This window comes from Anopheles maculipalpis, chromosome 2RL (genome assembly GCF_943734695.1).
Source record: "Anopheles maculipalpis chromosome 2RL, idAnoMacuDA_375_x, whole genome shotgun sequence".
Lineage (NCBI taxonomy): Eukaryota > Metazoa > Arthropoda > Insecta > Diptera > Culicidae > Anopheles > Anopheles maculipalpis.
Window position 1 is genome coordinate 3,566,879 of NC_064871.1, and position 20,622 is coordinate 3,587,500.

Genomic DNA, 20,622 nt, shown 5'->3' on the forward strand with positions numbered 1-20,622 from the left:
TGCTTCGAAGATCCTTTTTTCCCTTCTCGGGTTGGCTGGAGATCCTATTCGGAACAAAACCACACACAAAAAAGAAAAACCCAAAGCGGCAGGCGGCAGTTCCGGACCAAATAATTAATGGCCGATGGTTGAGCTAATACGTATATTTACTGTTCGTAAAGCCATTGAAACACTGGAGCAGCGGGACAGGTTTGAGAGAAAAAAAAGGTAGTTTTGCTCTGCTTTTCTGTATTTCTTATTTCTTCAAACTGACATCCTTCACACCATTTAGGAATCGTTGCCGGGAAGACGAAGGTGGGGGTGGGGGGATTTAGGGATGAATTGCTTTCCAACACCCTTTTTGACTGTTTTTTTTTTGTTCTTCCAAACAACGACAAAAAGAAAATTTTAAACTCTTCGTTGTGTTGCCTCCTCGCGTAAGAGATTTTTCATTTACTTCATCAGCAAACGATGAGCTTTTTATTATTCATTAAGCGTAATATTTCTTCTTCACCTCACCTTGACCCTATTTTATTTTCCTGTTTCTCAATAAATATTATATTTTTCCACTTGCACTTTTTTCCAGGTGTGGTTTCAAAACCGAAGGGCCAAGTGGAGGAAAAAGGAGCACACGAAAAAAGGCCCCGGCAGACCCGCACACAACGCCCATCCGCAGTCCTGCTCCGGTGAACCGATCCCGCCCAGCGAGCTACGAGCGCGAGAAAAGTAAGATTGTGCTTGCACTTTTCCCATTGCAAATTTTTCCACTTCCATCACAGCGAACAACACAGTAATAACATTAAATCCACTCGGTGCAGATTAATAGTGACATTAGTTCACAGTGATGGGACAGCTTTATACAGTTGGCAACAATTATTGCACTTCTGTTTTTGGCACCGGAAAACGGGCTTTCGGGCCGAAAAAAAGCATTTCACTCTTTCTGCATAATAATTTGTCACTGCACAATCGGAGCGATGCCCGGGTTGGTTCAGTTCTTTATGTCCGGATTTCCTCCGGAAAATCCAATTCCGACCCGTGTATTGACTGTGTGGTAAATTTATTATACACCTCACAGGCTTGCTAAATTGCTTGCCTTGCCGCGCACCGAATATCGTTTGTTCAAGTTCGAGCCCAAAAATTCATGACTCTAAAGCGATAATAGTGTTTGAGTGTGTATTTTTTTCCTGATAGTTTGCCGATATTTTTTTGTTTGGCTATTGCTGTTTGCTGGCCATTTTTGCACACTAATGGGTTAGTAGAGGAAGCACCGAATTCAAAAATATGTGATTGCACACGAATAAAAATAATGCCTTTTCGTTGATTGTCGAAGCACGTTTTTCTATTCGCTTTAGGGTAAAGGTTTTTTTTCTGTGAAAGTAAAAAAGGGGCTTAATTTAGCGAACGATAATTTATTATCTTAATAGGAAGCTTTTAAAAGAATTTAGATTAGCACAAATGTGTGTGTGTGCTTTTTTTTTAATTCAAATTTGAAACATATGCTGCCTGCCCTTTTGCCGATGGAAGCTAGCAATGGTGACACCGCAACCGATTTGATGGTAAACATTCACTAATGAACACTCGTTAAACACGGTAAAACCATCAAAGTGCCCGCCAGCTTAGAAAGATCCAAAGACTGCAAACTCGGGGTTGGTTTTCGCTGTTCCTATTGGTTGTCGTTTGCTTTAAAACACAAATCCCCGCCAGGCACCGAGACAACGACCACACGACAACAGTTGCGTGTGCAAATGAAGCGCACTTCCAAAGGAACGAGCGCACCGGGCACGGGTGATGACAGGAATTGGAGCCATTTTTCCTTACTTCTGGGGGAGAAAATCACTCACCCTCGAGGAAAAGCGCTCAAAATGGCGCAAGGCTTTTCCATGGTGTTTTTCGTTGTTTACTGCTGTTTACGTTTTGACCCCTCGGCGGCAATTGACCAGCGTGGCAGGTGGCAAACGACGAACGAATCGGCCGATGGAGTTCATTTTGAAACGCTCGAAAATAGAGGAAAAGGGCCGATCGTTGGTGGTGGATTTTAATTAGCGTTTGTAATCAAGTTTTAAATTGCAAGTGTGCAAGATGGAAAGGGTGGCCTGGTGATGACCATAAATTGGACGCTGGAAGCTATTTCGTTCCAGTCGCAGAAGTAAGAGCCAAATTTTGATGTATATTTACGTTAGAAATTTTTAGCACGTGTACTTGTAAAAATTATCTATTCTTGGGCGTTTTAAATAACTTCTTCAAGAAAAAAATATATTTTTAGTTTAGAGAGCTTATTTACGGTAGAAAACATCCATTAACATTTTATATCTAAGTAACCAATTAGTTGAGTTTATTTTTCGAAAAAACAATAAATAAAATCGGAAATAATGACCAAAAGATTGGAAATGAACCGCTACTGTGCAATCAACAGTTCGCGAGAAGCACACAGTGGCGCCACCTATCGGTGCAGGGGTGAGCAACTCTTCCAAACAAGTTTCGATCAGATTGTTTAATGCCTTTTTTTTCGAACGATTTTCTGCATTGCATTTTTGCTAAAAAAAAAGACTTCCTATGAATAATTTATCTGAATTATAAACACATTTTTAACATTGAATTTTTCTTCTCCTCTTCTCCTGAAAGGGCTCGACGGCGGAAGAAAATCGCCAAAGCGCTCGAGCGTCAGGCCCGGAAGCTGCGCGCCAAGGGCATCACGGTCGATCTGGAAGCGCTCAAGGCCGAATATCTCTCCCAGCACCGTAACAACTCCGGCAGCGATTCGGAGGACGACGACGACAACGATAACGACGACGAGGATCCGATCGACGTGGTCGGCGGGGCGGAATCGGGCGACGAGCCGGAGGACTGTTCGATGCAGCGCCGGGAAAGTGTCGATGGCGATGGGCTGGATGATACGGGCAGTGACACACCGCGCAGCAGCATTAGGCCCAACCCGTTTAGCATAGAATCGCTCCTGTACAACAACACGTGAAACTGCCGGTAACTTCCGTACCGAAGTCCGCTATACACTCACCGACAGCTCACCAGGGCGTTAAGGGAAGGTCGGAAACAGTCTGTTCCTAAATCGAATCGATAGCCAGCGAGAAAGTCGTTTGCTGTCCAGTGAAATGCAATTGCAATTGTTTTATTTTTTCCTATTGCTTTTTACCCTCTCAAACCAACCATTCCAGCCAGTAGGTAGAACGAATATTGCACAACGAATCCTTGTCCAAGTCCTGCTCCCCGGATTCCTTCATCCTTCTCAAACACGCACGCTCGGGTGCATTATTTATTTTAATTAATATTTTAATTGTAATTATAATTTAACGAAACTAGTTCAAATATGTATTCTCCGGCACTGTACGCTCGACAGTCTGCCACAGAGCCTCTGATTTCACTGGCAATTTGTCTCTTACTCGCGTGAATGATGCATTTCAAAAAACCGTCGACCCACGGAGACACACGGTAGTAGTGGCAATGAACGAAACATATAAAACCAATAATAATTTAAGAACGGTACTGCAGGAAAGCTGGCAAACCACGGTCCAGATTTTGAGTGTCCAAGTAAGGGTTTGTTCCATATAAGAGGTATGATTGCAGAAACATAAAAAAAAATTCAATCTGTTTCAGTTCTCTACTTCATTTTAAATAGAAGAACAGCAACAGGACATTTTGTGTATAATAAATTGCTTAAGTTTTTGTTTTCGAACAAAACGGACCCGCATCGGCAAGCCACGGCTGGTAAGCCTCCGCCCCCCTCTTATCACGATATCAGGAAAAGGACATTGTATATATTAAAAAGAGCACACAACAATAAGAGGCCTATAAGTATAAATACATATGAAGTAAATACTAATACTAATAAAGCAAAGAAATCCACAAGTTTCACCAATCGGCTAGAAGACAATGCCAGAATATATCAGAATTCTACTGTAAAGTGTTGTTGCAGCGATCACGAACTAAAATGCATCAAATATCATCCGATACTGTAAAGCGGGAGAGACCCAACACATAAGCAAAATTATTCTTTTATCAAAACAAAAACCTCCCGAAAGTTTCCGAAAAAAAAAATGCAATACAAGCTTCAAGAGAAAGGCATTCATTTCAATGAAACACAGATGCAAATAGTCCCTATTAAGCTAATCTACCGATACGTAGCAACATTTGTAAAGAGAAGAAAAAAAGCAGAACACCCGAAACAATGGTAAATATATGAATCTAATGTGCAAAACTTATAAATGCATATGAAACATGCGAAAAAAAAGCAAGCAAATCAACATGTTCTAATGAGGAGAAAAGGGAAGAAAAAGAAAGAAAAAAGTAAAATAAGAGGAAAAAAGTAACAAAAGCAACAGCAACAGAGAAGGAGCTATGTGTTTAACGTAAAAGTGTGAATGTTTCGGTTTAATTATGTTTTCTTTTTAGAGCAATCATCTACATTCTTTTTTCTTTGTTGATTTTTTTTTTAAATTGAAATCTAACCATTTAAATGAGATTAAAAATTATATTTAAACAGTGTTCTTCTATCCCCTTCCATTCTTTGCTATTGTTTACCATCAGCTTACATCCACTCGATCAGCACGATCGAATGGAAGTGAAGTGCTAGCCGGATGATTTTGTACGCTACTGAGTTGAGGGAGAGTTTTAAATTTATAAATATATTTTTTTATTTTTTGTCAGCAGCGTACTCCAAAAATGTGATTCCTTTTTAAAAATAAATCAATTCAAAATAATACATCCCGCAGTACGTGTTGTGTTTGTATTAGAAAACATTGAGAAGGAAAGAAACGACGAGGACATTTGTTTGTCACTTCCAATAGCCAATTGTGCGTTTGAAAGTCTTTTTACAAGAGGACAGCATATTCAAAAGGCTTGAGAGAAAAGTTTGATGCAATCCAATCAAAGGTGTCATAATTGAGTTGTTCCTAAAGTCAATCTTCTGCCACTAAACTGTCCCAAGACATGCAACCTCATACGTTTTTAAACCGAGGTCCAATATATGGTAATACTTCCACAACACGTAATAATTTGTCATGTTCATAAACTTATTGCATATTGCAATTTTAAATTGACTTACCGTTAACAGCTATCGACACCATTAAGTCCCCAAAAAAAATCCATAAGAGACATCACAACAACTTCCAATAACTAATGGTTGGTGAAGCGCACCTGGGCCTGGTCCAAACAAACAGCCGTGCCAAATCACGAACAACAAACAGCTCCAACTTCCTTCCAAGAAAAGGTGAAACCTCAAAACAACCGTTACCGGCACCGGCACTCAATCAACACCAATCAAATTATGGCCGATCGTTCAACGGGATTGTGGTTAGAGGTTAATTCATTATCCAAACTGATACGAACAGCAGAGTAAAAAAACCCCATCCCAACCGGAAGTGATGCCTGCGCTTTCATTTATGCTGCGTGTTTTTTTTTTGTTGATGTATGTTTGTCTGCTTAATTTTGCTACCACTTTTCGGCTGGCTTCTGGTCCGTCTGGGGAAGCGTGTACAATATAAAAAAAGAAGAAAGTTGAAGTTGCGGACATCAAAATTAACCACAATGCCGTAATCCTACATTGACTCCGAACACCACAATTCCAGCAATGTGCCAAAAAGGATACGCAATATTCGATACGAAAGAGGCGTCACGAATGAGCAAAGCGAGTTCCAAAAGCGACTCCAATAAAAACAGGAAAAAAGCCCTAAAAATAGCTATATACATGACTAACTGATCGTGTGCGCAGCTTGAGTAGATTATTCCAGCTTTTGACATGGTGTTTGAAATTTTTCACTTTTGTCAGCTTCAAATTAAGTCGTTCTCTTAGATCATTCCATTCCCCAGGCTCATCACAATTATCACCCGGCGCAATTGCGTCTCATCTTCAACAGAAGCATGGGTTTTTGGAGGGAACTTCTTAGCTTGACTGCATTCCTGACTGGTTAATGGTTTTATAATGAACACTTCGCCCTATTCCGCTCTGTAATCGGTTGCGATGATCCAGTGATCCGTTCGCATTGCTAGAATAGCTTTAATGAGCAATATTTTGGTCTTGGAAGATACAGTTTACGTTTTTTAGTTGGTATAGATATTGTTTTAAGGGAGTAAGCAATTAATAAGAGGTTCCAGAGTTGTGTCCAGAGAGTCTTAAAAAATCTCTGACATATGAAAAGATCTAACATAAATAATCCCAACAAAAAACTCACCAGCAACATCCGTAAACAAAGTTCTTACAAAAGAAAGACACAAAACAACACTTTCCTACATTCCTTCGGCACCGTAAATGAAGACATCCTGAACTCGAACGCCACAACATCAACAAAAAAAACGCCAAACAACTCCAACATACCTTAAGGCCCCATTCGGGCTAATGCTCCAACTGGCAAGCGCTGCGCCCTAATAAAAGACACGGCAGCAACATTGCCCCGAAACATAACTCATTGTTCGCGTGAAGAAAATTGGAGAGAAAAAAAGGAGAACCGAGAGGCTCCGTCCTAAGGAGCCCTGCAGCGAATTGGCCGATCGTATAACGCGGCGTGGTAGCGACAATCTGGACTCCCCGTACCTGGAGAGCTGGTAGGAAAAATCGTCTGCCTTGCATCAAATCGTCTCAAATCACCTGATCTTTGATGATTTATTATATTTAATAACAGAGCGCACGGTTCGGTGAAAATAATAAACAAGTGTAAATGAGATTGATGCCGAGTGAGGTTCAAGAAAACACCGATGAACTGGTCTGAAGGAAACGAGAGGGGGGAACGGTACCCTGCCTTCCCTTCCTTCGCACAGTTGACACCCGGCGACACGATCACTGGTAGAGAGTTGATTCTCATCTTTTTACCCTAGTCTTTCTCGCCCCTTTACCTTTTTTGCCGCATCGCTTTCATTGATGTTTGCTGCGGGCTCGTTTTCGGGATAAATTAAATTAAAACGGCACGGCTATGAATCTCTGCTCATTGATTATCCTCCTTACGGGTGTGTTGTGCGTTTGGCGTCCCATCCTGCAGGAAGCAGGGAAAGGATCACCTGACAAAACGGTGGATGATCGCGAAGATCGTGGGAGCTGTTGCACACTTCACGATGCGCTACAAATGATTTTCTAATGTCTTAATCATGAACTTGGGACTATAAAAGTGGACCGGGCGTGGAACCGGGTCATGGAACAGGTAAAAGCTTCACTACGCGATTTAGTAGAAGAGAAACACAAAACGATCTGCTGTTAATCATTGATCTCACCTAGGAAGCGTCTAACTAACATCGTTATTAACTAAATCAGTGCCTTAAAGCTTGACTTCGAGTTTGAGTAGCAGAATTTACAATAAGATAAGCAAAATATAATAAGAATAGACTGTTTGCTCCGATCTGATTAAGACATTAGAACTTATTGGTTGGGAGGCATTTCCTCCTCCAAACCATGAAAAAGCACCTTAGCCTGGGCGAGCTCGGTTGAGAAGAAAGATTGGTGGTTCTTGCAGGAATTACCTGAATATAAATTCAATAAGGAATTCAACAAATCTTATAGTAACCTCCTGTACTTCTTCTTCATGGGTTGCTTAGGATGAGCACTTGTTGAGAGGTTGCCTAGTGCTGTATTCCTCCATTCACCGCTGCATCCGACCTCCCCCTCAAGGTCGACTTCACCTGATCCAGCTAGCTAGAAGAGCTAGCTGTGCTCTTCTAAGGCTCGTACCGAACGGATCTCTGACGATTATCTTTCTAATAGGGCTAGAGTCCGGAATCCTCATCTCGTACCCCAACCATCCTTCTTTAGTTGGGCTACCATCAGTATAACTGCACTGCCGTACAGCTCAGGTTCAGCTCTTGGTTCTCTAATATTAGTCTTCAATAACGAGGGAGTCTTCACACGGCAAGACACAGGGGTTCAAATCCCACCCGGACCGTTTCCCCGTAGTGAGAACTGACTATCCAACTACGTGATATAAACAAGTCTAGTAAGCCATTCGATGGCCGGTGTGACCTAGTAGGTCGTTAAGCCAATAAGAAGAAGAAGAAGAAGAAGAAGAAGAACGAGTTTAAACTCGGAGTAAGAACTAAAGGACAGTAACTCGAATGGAAATGCCAAATCTTCTTCGGAAAGCACAAGATACAACCTCAAGATGTCTTGCCTTGGCTTGAAAAATGCAACTGTTCGGTTTTCACCCATGAACGAAGAATAATTAATGACAAGTTAAAGAAAAAATATTATGTTCAACGAGTACGGATTTTCATGTCAGTCACTGTATGTAGTCACTAGTTCACCTAGTTCACCTTCTAGTCTTGTTTTTGTGATTGGCAAGATTCATACAGCTTTGGTCTATGTTTTAACTCTTAAATTCAGAGTATTTAACAAAACAATCCACTAGACCATATCACGGTCAATTTAGGCCACAATTTTATATTTCCTTAAAGTGTAACATTGGACCAGTCCAGGGGCGAATCGGGTTCCAAGTTTCATCTGGACCGTCTCCCCGTACGCAGGGATAAAATTAAATCAAGAAAGCAAGAACTAGCAGGCCAAGATCTTTCGGAGTTGTAGAGCCAACAAAAGAATTCAAATCAAAAAGAAATTCTAACAGTCCCCTTGAAGATATGTTTGATGACTCTGATCAGCAATTCTAAGCCCAAAAGCTCAAATGCTAATGCAAAGTACCCCTTCATCTCAAAAGAATGATGCTGACTACAGCATCCGGGCCCGATCGTTTACGACTGCTCGAATCGAGCCAAAACTGTTGCTCCACTGCCAAGAGCGACAGATGCTTCAAATCTCCTACCCTAAGCGCAATTGCTTGCCTCCCGCCGAACGATCATCAAGCTGCGGGTGCACTTTTTAGCAAAGGTCAGCCGTTTACGATCTAACAACGTACACAGTGGGTCGCAGTCAAGTTTGTACCGTGTGTTTAGTTTCTTATAATAATGCAATGACTACCATTTGAAAATAAACTGGAGATATTACAATACCCAGAAGATCTGAACGATCTCCCACCATATGCGTGACACACTTGTCCGTGGTCTGGTGAAACACGCTGTCTGTGAGTGTGTTTGTCGCTCTAACGCTAATACACACTGGTAACTGGCAACGAAACTGTTTGAAACAAACGTACATCCCAAAGATACGCTTATGCTTCCACAACGAGCACTGGTCCTCCCCCCGAACGCCTTCCTCAGGCGCCCCCTCCTACCTCCTCCTCCTCTATCATTTAACATGGTGAGAGAAGTGCGCGTAATCAAACGAGTGGAGATCGTTCTTCGCCGTCCCAGTGCATGCATATGATGCATCAATGTGTGTACTAGTGTGCACGAGTGTTGACGCATTCTCGCGGTTCTCGCACAGCCAGACTGCAGTCTAGTGTGGTCTCCGCGCGCTCATGGAAATGAAACAGTTGCATTAGAATAGTTGGCGGACTCGCCCTGACGCTTCTATCGCTCGCTTCTATTGAGCGTGCGATCGCATAACCCTATATGTATCAAGGCAACGAGCAGTGTTGTGTAACTGCGTAGAACTGTGTGATCTTCATCCAGCACCGATCCAGCCGCGTTGGGATCGGATTGTGGTGGAGAACATTCTGCACCAACAACAGCGAAAAAAGAGAAAAAACGAACGAACAGAACCCAAATACGCAACGGCAAAGGCAGCGTTCTAAGTGAATCGAATTAGTTGTTTGCTATTTTTAGGTCCGCGCACCGATCCCCACAAAACTCAAACATCTGCACAATCGTGACAAATTGAAGCAAAACGCTAGCGCTGGTGGTGGTTAAGGGTTTGCTTAAGTGTGTTTGCGTCCTGCATTGCAAGAGGAGTCGCGTCCGTCGTTCGCCCTTATCAGTAACCGTGGGTCTCGCGCTATTGGACACGATAGATTGTGCCGTTTCGTTGTGCAACAGAAACGCAACTCATCAGTTCTTCGGATGGTGAAGTAGTGATTAGAAAGACAGAAATTCACTGTCAGAAAAGCAGCAGCAGTAGCAGAAGCAACAGCCAACGCCAACGGAAGGAATAAGGGCGGCGTACACATGGTTTGTATGGAAGATCTTCAGCTAATGCACGATCACGATCGGTATAGCGAGAGCGAGAGAAGGCCGCATACGACTCATCTGTTTAAATATCTTCCTTGTGCCTGTGGGTCCGCGGGGTTGTGTGATCTCGAGCGCGCCGAGTTGTGATCTGCTGCTGCAGATCACAACTTACCCATCGGCCGCCATACACAGATCGCACCGAACGTAACAAAACACCGCGAAAGACGCTTTGCAAGGGCGCAGAGAGAGGTGGACCAGGCGGACACCACACGTGACTGCCGTCAATTGAATCGGTCCGGTTAGCCTTCGCGCGTTATAGTTTGCGTTCTTAGCACTGGCGGCAACTTGGCGGTGATATCTTGTCGCGAGAATAGAAGTTAACTTGGTGGTGTAGCGCTTAGACCGAGACATAATAATCTTGGTAGCTGTTCTTCTTAAAATTGAGAACGGATGTAAGCGTGCTTGTGTGGCTGTGAGGTAATTGTTGCTGCCTTCAGAGGACACAAAACACTTCAACTTGATCACTTCCCCACTTTGCATGGCGACGTCTTATTTCGGGTGATATTGCGTGGCTGATTTTGCAACAATTCAACCCTTTCAAATTGCTATCTCTTTCCAAACGGTTTGGAATTCAAATGCAACGCCTTATCTCGACCGTTTTGTTACATACCGTATCAGCTGACGGGGAGGGCGTCCGTCTGCCGTCGATTCCCTAGTTCTTCGTTCACCCCCCCCGGGGATATCGTACGCATGCGCGTCAAATGTCATCTATACGCCAGCACAGACATAACACTAACCTCCCCCGGACAACGACGAATCCGATATCCGAGACGGAGGCAAAAAGTGTTTGTGTGTGTAAATAGATCCGTCGATTGTGTGCTGATGGGAATTTTTTGCATTTATTCTGCTACCCTGTAGTATCGGAGGAAGCTCCCCAAATAACACGCACCAAACAAAAGCATTTTTAGTTCGAACAATGGTAGGATGTGGTTGTTGCATGCCTCGTGCCTCTCATACAAGAATTCTTCTCCATTCACATCTGCATTATCTAATAACCCTGCTGTTTGCTCTGCTTTTCAGGACAACTTCCCGATTCCACACCAGCATGGAAGTACCCTCCATGGGTCGACGGTCCGGGGGCAAACGAAAAGTGCGAAAACCAGCGGACAGTGGTGTTGAGCAGCTGCTGGCCATCCTACCGAACGAACGCATCAAAACCGAACGACAACCAGACCTATCCGAACCCGATCGCGAGCCACTTATCGATGGTGGTGGTGATAGCCAAGGTTCCGATAACGTGCCACTACACCCGCCGTGCGATACCGCAAAACCTGCTAGCGAACAACAGTTGGTCTTGAGCAAGCAGCAGTCCGGTGGCGGCGGCAGCAGCAGCAGTCAAGAACCATCCCTATTACTACCACAGTGTAAGATAAAGCGCAACTACTCGTGCGGCAGCTGCCACTACTTCACCCAGAACCCTCGCTACTATCTCACGCATCTACGCGATACGCACGGTGAGAAGATTAGTGTGTACGAGTGCAAAAGATGTCTGTACGCGTCGCGACACTACCAAAAGCTGGCACGTCACATGCGAATGGTGCACGGTGTATCGGCAGAACCGCATAGAACCACTCCACCGGGTAAAGGTGATAAGCAAGTGATTGAAACAGAGTGTGCAAAGCGGCAGACTCGACAGGACGGTGAGGACCTGTGTTCCACTGGATCGATTGACACAAAGATTTTGGATGCGTATGCGGGAAGCGTATACGCACAGCAACTTGTTGCATCCTTGTTGCCATCGTTGTTCAGCAATATCGAGCCGTCTTTTTGGAGTTCATCTAGTAAGCTCTTTTTGCTTCAAAGTCCGGTAGTCCTGACAGTTCATTAATTAAAAAATGCCTTTTTTCACAGTAGCGGATCTGTTCAAGCCATCAATCAAGTCCGAAGTGGACAGTTTCCCCGAAACGGTAATAAGAAGTTGAGTCTGGAAATGTTTTTACTGTGCTCTATTAATACCCGCAATCCTTTTTCTAGATCGTAAATCGAAGCCAAAAAATGGAGAAAAACGCTCGGAAGTCCTCGGAAGATAGTGAGACCATCGCGAAGAAGCGACCCCGACCAATCCCCAACCTGATTCCGTTGGCTTCCTCTACACCAGCTCCTACCAGACAGGAAAAGGAACTACTCAAACCAGTGCCGATGTCTATGCTAATGCCTCTGGCGGATACTGCGTCGAAGGCATCATCCGACGCACCCACTTCCCCAGTACGCTTATCCTCGCCCCAGACAAAGTGTACCTTTTGTGAGCTTAGCTTCGAGTCGACGATAGATCTAGCGAACCATATCGCAACTTCACACAAGGAAGATCTTATAACATCGCTGCTGCAGAAATCGATCGATGATTCGAATCAGAACATTTTCCCACAAAGCGAAGCATTGGATAGTGCATCGAACGAGATGTGGAAAAGCTTGCTGGAAGCGAACATATTCAGTGGGGATTCTACGTCAAGATCCGGTGGCACTGAGCTGGATGGAAAGAATCTTTCCCATACCACCAAAGAAGATGACGATGTGGAAATACTCGAGAGCAAATCGGAAACGTACTGTGGCGTTGAGACGGCTCCAGGGTACGGTGAGGTGACCAGCAAGCTCACAACCAGCGATCCGAACGCAAACACAGGTGTAATGAAGAAAGTGTTCAAATGTCCACACTGTTCCTTCTGGGCGTCAACCGCCTCCCGCTTTCACGTCCACATTGTAGGCCATCTGAACAAGAAACCGTTCGAGTGTTCGCTGTGTTCGTACCGTTCAAACTGGCGCTGGGACATAACGAAACACATCCGGCTGAAGACGATCCGTGATCCGAGTCATAAAAATGCCGGTGTCCTGATGAACGATGAGACCGGACGGCGGAACTACACCAAATACAACAAGTACATCACACTGATGCAAATTACGGACAATAGTGCGAAGGAATCGACGAACTATCAGAAAACGTTTGCCGACAGTAGCATGTCGGAGCTGATGACTGCGTGCAGTGCGTACAATATTGATTTGAAGGCATTGGCCAACATACCCGGCTTTAATCTGCTGCTGGAGGATAAGCAGCTGAGTGACGAACCGGGTGAAAATGGTCACTTGAAATGCCAATCCTGTGACTATAGGTAAGACTATGACTCCAGTCGACTGAAGATAAATATTAATTACCTGCTCCTTGTAGGACAACAACCAAGGAGGAGCTTGTGCAGCATGTGACCAACTCTCACAGTGGAAGCAGTACGTCTCTTCAACAATTCGATGATGTAATGGACCAAGAAACTAACACCAACACATCACAACTACAGTCGAAGAATCACAGTACGGCGAACCATATTATTACCACACCCTCCAGTACACCAACGCCACCGGCTTCGTCCTTTTGTAGCCTTAGTAAAAGCGCAGCTAACACTAGCAACGATAGTACTACCACTAATGGACCATTACTACTAACTACTGCTAGCGGTGCTGGAGATAAAACGATCCCGCCCGAACATGGCGGAGGTGATAGGCCGGTCGATGGTGACGGTAACAGCACGCAAAGGATGGCGATGCCCACTACCTGGCGCCATAACGCACCGTACCGTTGTGGTCATTGCCATCAGGTTTCTAACTGGAAACATGTTATACAGGTATAGCGATTCTAGTATGTTGGCGGGAATGTAGATCAGAGTAGGCTGCTGCTAATATTTTTTTTTTTGGGATGGTTTTTTCCGCTTACTATGATTTTTTTTCTCAGTAGCGTTTAATATACTTAGTTTAATACTAGCTAGTAAAGAGGGGCGAAGATGAACACATGTTGACCCATGCATTTGCTCTCTTCACAGAGACACTGTCGGCTGAAGCACAACGGACACGTTTTTATTGAGCATGTCAACTCGGAAAAGGACGACCCTTCCGAAGGTGACGGTCTGCAGCAGCTGCAGCAGCAGCAGCAGCAGCAACTGCCGCAGCAACGGAATCAAAACAAACAGCACCAACATTCCGTGTACGTGATCGAGGATGTGATCCACACATCCACTATCTCCACTGATCATTCGGGAAAATCGATCGAGGCGTTGGTGACCTCAACCATTCCTCCACCACTCGCACCGTTTAGCATGGACGATGGCGGGTGTCCGACAAACACGCTTGAACCGATCGTAGAAATTCTCGACAAAGATCCGGCGGATATGATCAACTTTAACGGTAGCATTATGCCTTCCACAGTGCTAGTGGACAGTGGAACTGTGGCACCAGCAGTGCCTAGCGAGCAGCTAGAATGTATCTCCTGTCAGTTTCGCGCGGAATCGATGGAACAATTGACCGAACATTTGGAACAGCATATGAGTCAGAGTGGCGGTGCCGGCAACAGCTATGACCCATCGGGACTGCTCGATCCCGTACCAACCACCATGTACTACTGTCCTCGCTGTCCAGCCCGGTTCTTCCATGAAAACCACATTTTAGAGCACGAGGCAAAGCATACGGCTAGGACGCCGGGTGGCAAATCGTGTTCGTACTGTTCGTTCACCACAGCGGACAATGACGAGCGTGGACGGCACGAGGAGGTTCATCTGCCTGCCTACAACATCAACACCGACAACTTGCAGATCTTTCTCGCGGAAAGCAAAGAGTACCCTAAGCCCCAATTAACGCTGAAGGAAAGTAGTGGAGAGCAGTTGTTTTTTGTGGAAATGTTGGTAGGCAACAGCATTCAAGCGATAAACACGGACCCAGAACCAACGGCCAACAGGAAGCGTAAGAAATCGAAGCAACCGATTCGGACACCCCCCATTACGGATGCTGACGAGGAGCCGGTAAGGTCCATCTTTTTGTGCGAGTACTGCGACCAAACGTTCGATGTGGAGACCGAGCTGAACACACACGTGAGGACACACTTTTCATCCATTCTGTCCCCGCAAGGTGTAGCGTACTATACCTCGCTCAGCAACACACTAGACAAGGAGAAGAAACTGGAGCTGATCGTATCCGGGACGCAGTCGGCAATGGCACTGCACTACGTGTACGATAACGCGCGGAAGAAGGATTGGAACGTGTATTCCAAGACAGAGAGCGTTTTGTTGAAGTTTTGAGTACGATCCTGAGCAGTGTTGTGTAGATTTTGTTGTTTTTGTTTATCTCGTTAGGTTAGAGCTAAAGGTTTAAGCTTGTTCCAAGAACTATTTTTGTTCCATTGCCATTGCGACCAATTAATTTCATTTTGCAGTTAATTCACGTGACCATAGGTTATGGTAGCTTTAGAACGAAATATACATCTATATAGTGCGAAATAAAAGTAATCATTGTTATGCCATTATGTAGCGGATTGGTGTCTATGCTTGTGTTCCGTATGCGGCTCCGACCATACCACACAGGATATCCTGTGGTCCTCGCATCAATTTTGAGGGTTTTTTTCGTATCGGTGTTTTGGAATTCTTTCTATTGGACACAAAAAAACAACATCTCCGTAAAATAACATGGCATTGCTGAGCAGACATCGCCCATTCAACCGATATCCTGTGCACACTACCACCGCATAACCAATTCGCTACCCCGTCCTCTTTCGCCCTCGGCACACTTTTTGTGGGTATAAAATGGCGCTATGATGGTGATGATCACCACACAAAACCACAATGCTGTATCTCCCGGGACCACGAGGTGTTTCGTCACCTGGCAGAAAGCCTACCTGCACCTCCAGGAGCAGAGCACTGGACACTAAGTTTTTGGGGGACGATACGGGGCTTTTGTTTATGTTTTGAGAAGCGTTAATGCGACCACAGGATACGACGCACGGGGAAACATGTAGATCAACCTTACCTCACCTCCTCGACCCTCTCGCTTTACCTTCTCCGGTTACTCACGTAAAGTGAAAAGTGGGCAGATACAAGCCCCCGGAGACGATGGTTGAAAAATTTATCAATGAACCTGGGAAATACCTTACTCCCGTCCATTGATGCACATCCAGCTGTACTCATTTTTTAATGGGTTTTCCTCGTACCCGAAACGTGGTTGGCTCTTGAAGCACTCGCTGTCTCACTCACTACCTGTGCGGCTAGCCGTGAAGAAATTTTGAACTTTCACTAAAAAATCATTCCAAAAGTAAATGACTGTACGGTAAAACTTTCCAAGCTTTGGTAACGATCATAAATGCATAAAAAGATAGCAACCACAGCATTACCACACTTTCGGTTTCCGCTCTTGTTGGAGAAAAAACAGGATCACTTCCGCGACGCCATTTATTGTGTCCGGCGTGGACTTCCTGTATCGTTCGTTCCATACCGGTCGGATTTCTCCCACCACACACACGACAATTTCCGGCCGATCGGCTCGAACTATCAACCATAGACACCGTCCAAGTCTTGTTATTCGGGATGTCTAGGCTGCAAGGACACTTCATCTGCCTAATGGCGGCTTCGTTTACCCCCGCGAGTGGCCGAATCTTTCTCTCTCTCTATCTATCACACTCACGTTGAATGTTTTCTACCCCGTTTGCTCTCGTGTGTGAAATACGCCTCGCAAGCCACATGTTTCCGGTATATTTTTGTTACTCGACTAGGGCTCATCTATTACCCCCAGCCGATCTGGGAAGTTTTATGAATGAAGCTGTGCCAACCCTTTCGCTAGGACGATGTTGTAAAGCTGTCCTTGTGCGAGTGTACCCAGAGAATTGATGTGCTACACACGTACACCTCTACCTCTAGCTGTAACTGTCCAACAGAGTAGAAAGGATCGTTTCTCTAGCTCTGGTGGCTCATTAGCAAGCTGACCGTTGACGTGTGAACACACATCCACAGCACTCTTCTCGCTAGGCTAAATATCGTGTGTAATGTAAGGATCGATCGATCGTTGTCGAATATTTACAAGAAAACTGTGAACGTAATCCGGATACAGAATGAAGTGTGGAAACATTCAACCGTACACAATCGTCGTCATCCTGTGCTGCCTTGGACTAACCAACGGACGAATAATTCACCGGATTAGTGATTATAATGCACCCATGGCGGAACCAGTGCGTCAGTGCCGTGCAATCTGTTTAGCGAATCATCTGCACGAGGAGATTAACAACATTGTGGTGACGGATGAGTGTACCGATCGGCCAAATTGTTTCATGTGCTGGGATTACTGCAAGATCCTGCACGAGGAGAAGCGAATCGTGCGCGATTTAATGTGCAGTGATGTGATTTGTGTAAGTATTTTAAATTACTTCCTTCGGGAAAGTGGCCCACTAACGATCCGGCTTATCTAACGCAATACTTTCCTTTTTCTCTTTACAGTACTCTGGATGTAAGACGGCCTGCAAGTACTACGCTGGATTCTTTCGTAGCGAAAAATCGAAAACTTTGCTAAGGTCGCTCACCGTACCAGCTGTCGGTGGACACCAGCCGAAACAGTATGATGTTGAACCCAGTGCAACCTAATCAACGCGACTCGTGTGTCAGCCCATCGTTACTACCTAATCTACTCCAAATGAAAATGGGACTTGATCCAGCGTAGAAAGCATTGTAAATAGCCTTCCCCAAGCCAGTACCCCTATTTAAAATACTTGTTGAATATTATGTAGGATAGATAGATTGTAAATATAGGGAAAAATTATAGACGCATTCAAATAAAACCGTGTTTTTACTGGTTAAGAAACATTTGCCAAGAAAGCTTTTAACCGTTCAGTCTATTGTTTTTGTATTAATTTTTCAATAGAAAGAAACAATCCGAAAAAAAAGAAGCAGAAAGAAAGGACTGGAGAACTAGCTAGAAAACTAGCAGATAGGAATTCCGAAACGGAAAGACAAATGCTGATCAGATATCTAATGGGAAATGTGACAAATGAAGGGCACAACACCATCTCTTCATTATTAGCTTTAAACTCTCATATGCAACTTAGTGAACACCAAGGTTCTCCGTCTGAGAGATGGATCTTCCGGTCATCTTGACATTCGAGAGGAGCCTTTCTATCCTTAGAAAGTTAGGTTAAGACTATCCCAGATAGTGGTAAGGCGACAAAGGCGCCGGTGTTCACACAGCAGGAACGGGGTTCAAATCTCATCCGGACCTTTAAACCCGCAGTGAGGACTGACTATCCAACTATGTAGTATCAGCAAGTTCTGTAACCCAATCGATGACGGACTTGACCAAGGTGATCGTTAAGCCAAGAAGAAGAAGCAAAAGGAAGTTTATCAAAGAATCGAGAGGAACCTCGATATACAAGAAAGCTATATGAAGATGGGACCCATCTGCGCGACCCTGACAAAGCCGACATTCTATAGAACATTTAACAGACGTTGTCCAAAACTGACGAATTCCTTTAAACCGTATTTGAGGGGGCTGTAAGGCTTGAGAGGATACTTGCAGCCATGTACGTGTAGAAGGATCATAGTTTCTTCTTCTTCTTTGCTCCTTCCAGGAGTCACGCCGGCCATCTGCAGTGTTCTCTTTAAAAAATTACACAAAAGAGTTACTAGAGCTCGTCTACGGGGGACGTCAATAATTTCGAATTAAGTCCTTGTCTGACATATCTTGTTGAGGGAACATTTGTCCTACTAATAAGCAAATGTCAGATCAGGTCTTATTGTTCAACTATCTGCCACTAGTACTCAGACAACTAGGACTAAGACAACTCGATCAAATAACCACCGGCCCCCACAGGAGTTGAAGCTAAGCCATTTGGATAGTAAAAAAACCAACACAACAAAACACGGTACGAATGAAATTCAAGACTTGGGCACACGTTTGGTTTGTTAGAGTTGTGTTTGTTAGATTTTTTGTAGCTTTTTTGTTGTTGTTGTTTCCTTACATTTTTGTGTAGTTCTTTGTTGCTTTTTTGTGTGTTTCTTTTTATTATATAAATAAGATTTCCAAAGACTTCTTCGATCGCTTTTTCATGTTTCTGGTGTGTGTATATCTGCTTTTCTTGTTTTTTGCTTGTTTGAGTGTGTATCGACGATCATTATCATCATCATCATTATCATCATCTTTGTGAGAAAGAAAGGAAGAAAATAATAATCATAACCAATAATCGTAATAATCGTAATCGTAATCATAATAAATATGCAATAAAATAAAATGGTTTCTCAACATGTATCCCCACACTTTTGCTCGCTTGCGTATTGGTGTTGACACACACACACACACACACATCACCACCGCCACCACCACCATCGGTTCACGTTCTATTCTCGCAAAACCCCGCGTTTACTACAATTCTCCTTAACGTCTTCCTAATAAAAAAGTGTACGTGTGTGCTTGTTTTCCTGATGGCGAATGGCACACAGTTTTCCCATTTGTTGCGTGCTTTTTTTTCCTTTCTGCTCACGATATTTCACAATTTTTTGTTCTGCGCTTCCCAACAAGCAATCCACAGAGCTGCTTCTGAGTTCCCCTTTCTGTCCAACTGACGCGTACATTGAAGATGATTGACGCTTTACATTCTCACCCCACTCACACACCACCCGCTTTTGGGCGATTGAAATAATAATAATAATAAAAACCAGCAATAGAGACAAAAGTTGAAATAACAACGGTTGATGGCGCAGCGGCGATTCGCTTCCTCCGCATACACATTACATTGTTGGCATGTTGTTGGCGTGATTGTGTGTGTTGGTGTACTTTTCGCCAGCTCGATGATCAACGATCATGCGGTGGTTTCAGCCGGGAGTGGCGCTTAAAGATCGCTCTCGCCGTACAGCGCCGTACTGAAGGACATGTAATCCAGCGCTCCGGGGATGGCGTTCGGGCCCTTGTACGGTGGCATTCTTTGGATACAGTATTCTGCCTGATCCGGTGGCAATTCACGGCGCAGCTCATCGGGAAGAATGTAAGGCTGTAGAGTAGCGTACATCGATTCATTAACATCTTCCTCGTTTTACTCGACGTGTCTTGCTCCTCAACTTCAACTACTTACCCTGTCGGATGCCAAAATTCTGAACGAATCGATAACCTGTTCCGCCGTATCGGTGTCGGTGCTTTCTCGCGTCATAAAGTCGAGGAAGGCATCGAACTGCACGTAGCCCGACGCGTTCGGATCGACCACCGCCAGGATGCGCTGGAAGTCCATGTCGCCCTGCTTGTCCTTGCCGATCGAGTAGCCGAGCGACACGAGGCACGACTTGAATTCTTCCGGTGCCAATCGGCCGGTTCGGTTCTTGTCGAAGTGGTTGAAGCTCGAGCGGAACTCGGTCAGCTGTTCCTGTGTGATGCCCTTCGAGTCACGGGTAAGGATCTGGTTCTCCACCTAAAACAGCAAGTCCACAAACACACGATATCATCAAAGGCTGCATCATATCCTTGATACAAATCACACCTATATACACATACCTCGTTGATGTTTCGGTTGATTGACGTCAGCAGCTGCTCCCAGCCGACGCGCAGCGTCTCCATCGTGTAGTGCGTGTACCGGTTCTCGAAGATCATCGACTCCTGCACCGCCTGGTGGATCTTCTCCAGCTCCTCGATGCTCGGCTTGTACGCGTACACCGCCTGCTCGTACTCCTTCAGACGGTGCAGCTGCTCCTCGAGCGAGCCCGAGATGCCCATACCGATCGCCGTGACCGCGTCCATCTGTCGCTCGATCCACGGTCCGACGGCGTTGGCCTTCTCGGCGAACTGGCGACGCAGCATCTCGTTGTTTTGCTGCTTGCGCAG

General features: G+C 44.7%; 5 protein-coding genes across 8 annotated transcripts in view; 4 read left to right on the forward strand and 1 right to left on the reverse strand.

Annotated features, from left to right (window-relative positions):
- The window catches only part of LOC126558445 (homeobox protein unc-4), a 60,058-nt gene extending 57,100 nt beyond the window's left edge, over positions 1-2,958 (forward strand). The window contains exons 3-4 of the mRNA XM_050214466.1: positions 566-705; positions 2,602-2,958. Of these exons, the coding sequence (XP_050070423.1) occupies positions 566-705; positions 2,602-2,950 (489 nt within the window). The 3' untranslated portion in view covers positions 2,951-2,958. The remainder of the gene's footprint in view (positions 1-565; positions 706-2,601) is intronic.
- LOC126558178 (probable serine/threonine-protein kinase DDB_G0267686) overlaps positions 1-20,622 on the forward strand; it is a 213,276-nt gene that overhangs the window by 29,481 nt on the left and 163,173 nt on the right. The window contains exon 1 of one of the 2 annotated variants that reach the window (XM_050214143.1): positions 4,227-4,231. The exons of the other annotated variant lie outside the window; for it this stretch is intronic. The gene's annotated coding sequence lies outside the window, so the exon portion shown is untranslated. Of the gene's footprint in view, positions 1-4,226; positions 4,232-20,622 lie in introns of those variants that run through there. 2 annotated transcript variants of the gene reach the window in all.
- Positions 9,924-15,199, forward strand: LOC126559686 (uncharacterized). Its single transcript, XM_050215855.1, has 6 exons — positions 9,924-9,969; positions 11,050-11,810; positions 11,881-11,936; positions 12,004-13,133; positions 13,190-13,637; positions 13,833-15,199. The coding sequence occupies exons 2-6, from the start codon at positions 11,075-11,077 to the stop codon at positions 15,078-15,080; spliced, it is 3,618 nt and encodes a 1,205-aa protein (XP_050071812.1). The 5' UTR covers positions 9,924-9,969; positions 11,050-11,074; the 3' UTR covers positions 15,081-15,199.
- On the forward strand, positions 16,880-17,405 carry LOC126559356 (uncharacterized). Its single transcript, XM_050215503.1, has 2 exons — positions 16,880-17,173; positions 17,262-17,405. The coding sequence occupies exons 1-2, from the start codon at positions 16,880-16,882 to the stop codon at positions 17,403-17,405; spliced, it is 438 nt and encodes a 145-aa protein (XP_050071460.1).
- LOC126557026 (alpha-actinin, sarcomeric) overlaps positions 19,577-20,622 on the reverse strand; it is a 12,275-nt gene continuing 11,229 nt past the window's right edge. For all 3 annotated transcript variants that reach the window (XM_050212666.1, XM_050212665.1, XM_050212664.1), the window contains 3 exons: positions 20,296-20,622; positions 19,883-20,212; positions 19,577-19,801 (listed from right to left, as the gene is read on the reverse strand). The exon at positions 20,296-20,622 is cut by the window's right edge and continues 478 nt beyond it. In XM_050212666.1, the coding sequence (XP_050068623.1) occupies positions 19,643-19,801; positions 19,883-20,212; positions 20,296-20,622 (816 nt within the window). In that variant the 3' untranslated portion in view covers positions 19,577-19,642. The remainder of the gene's footprint in view (positions 19,802-19,882; positions 20,213-20,295) is intronic.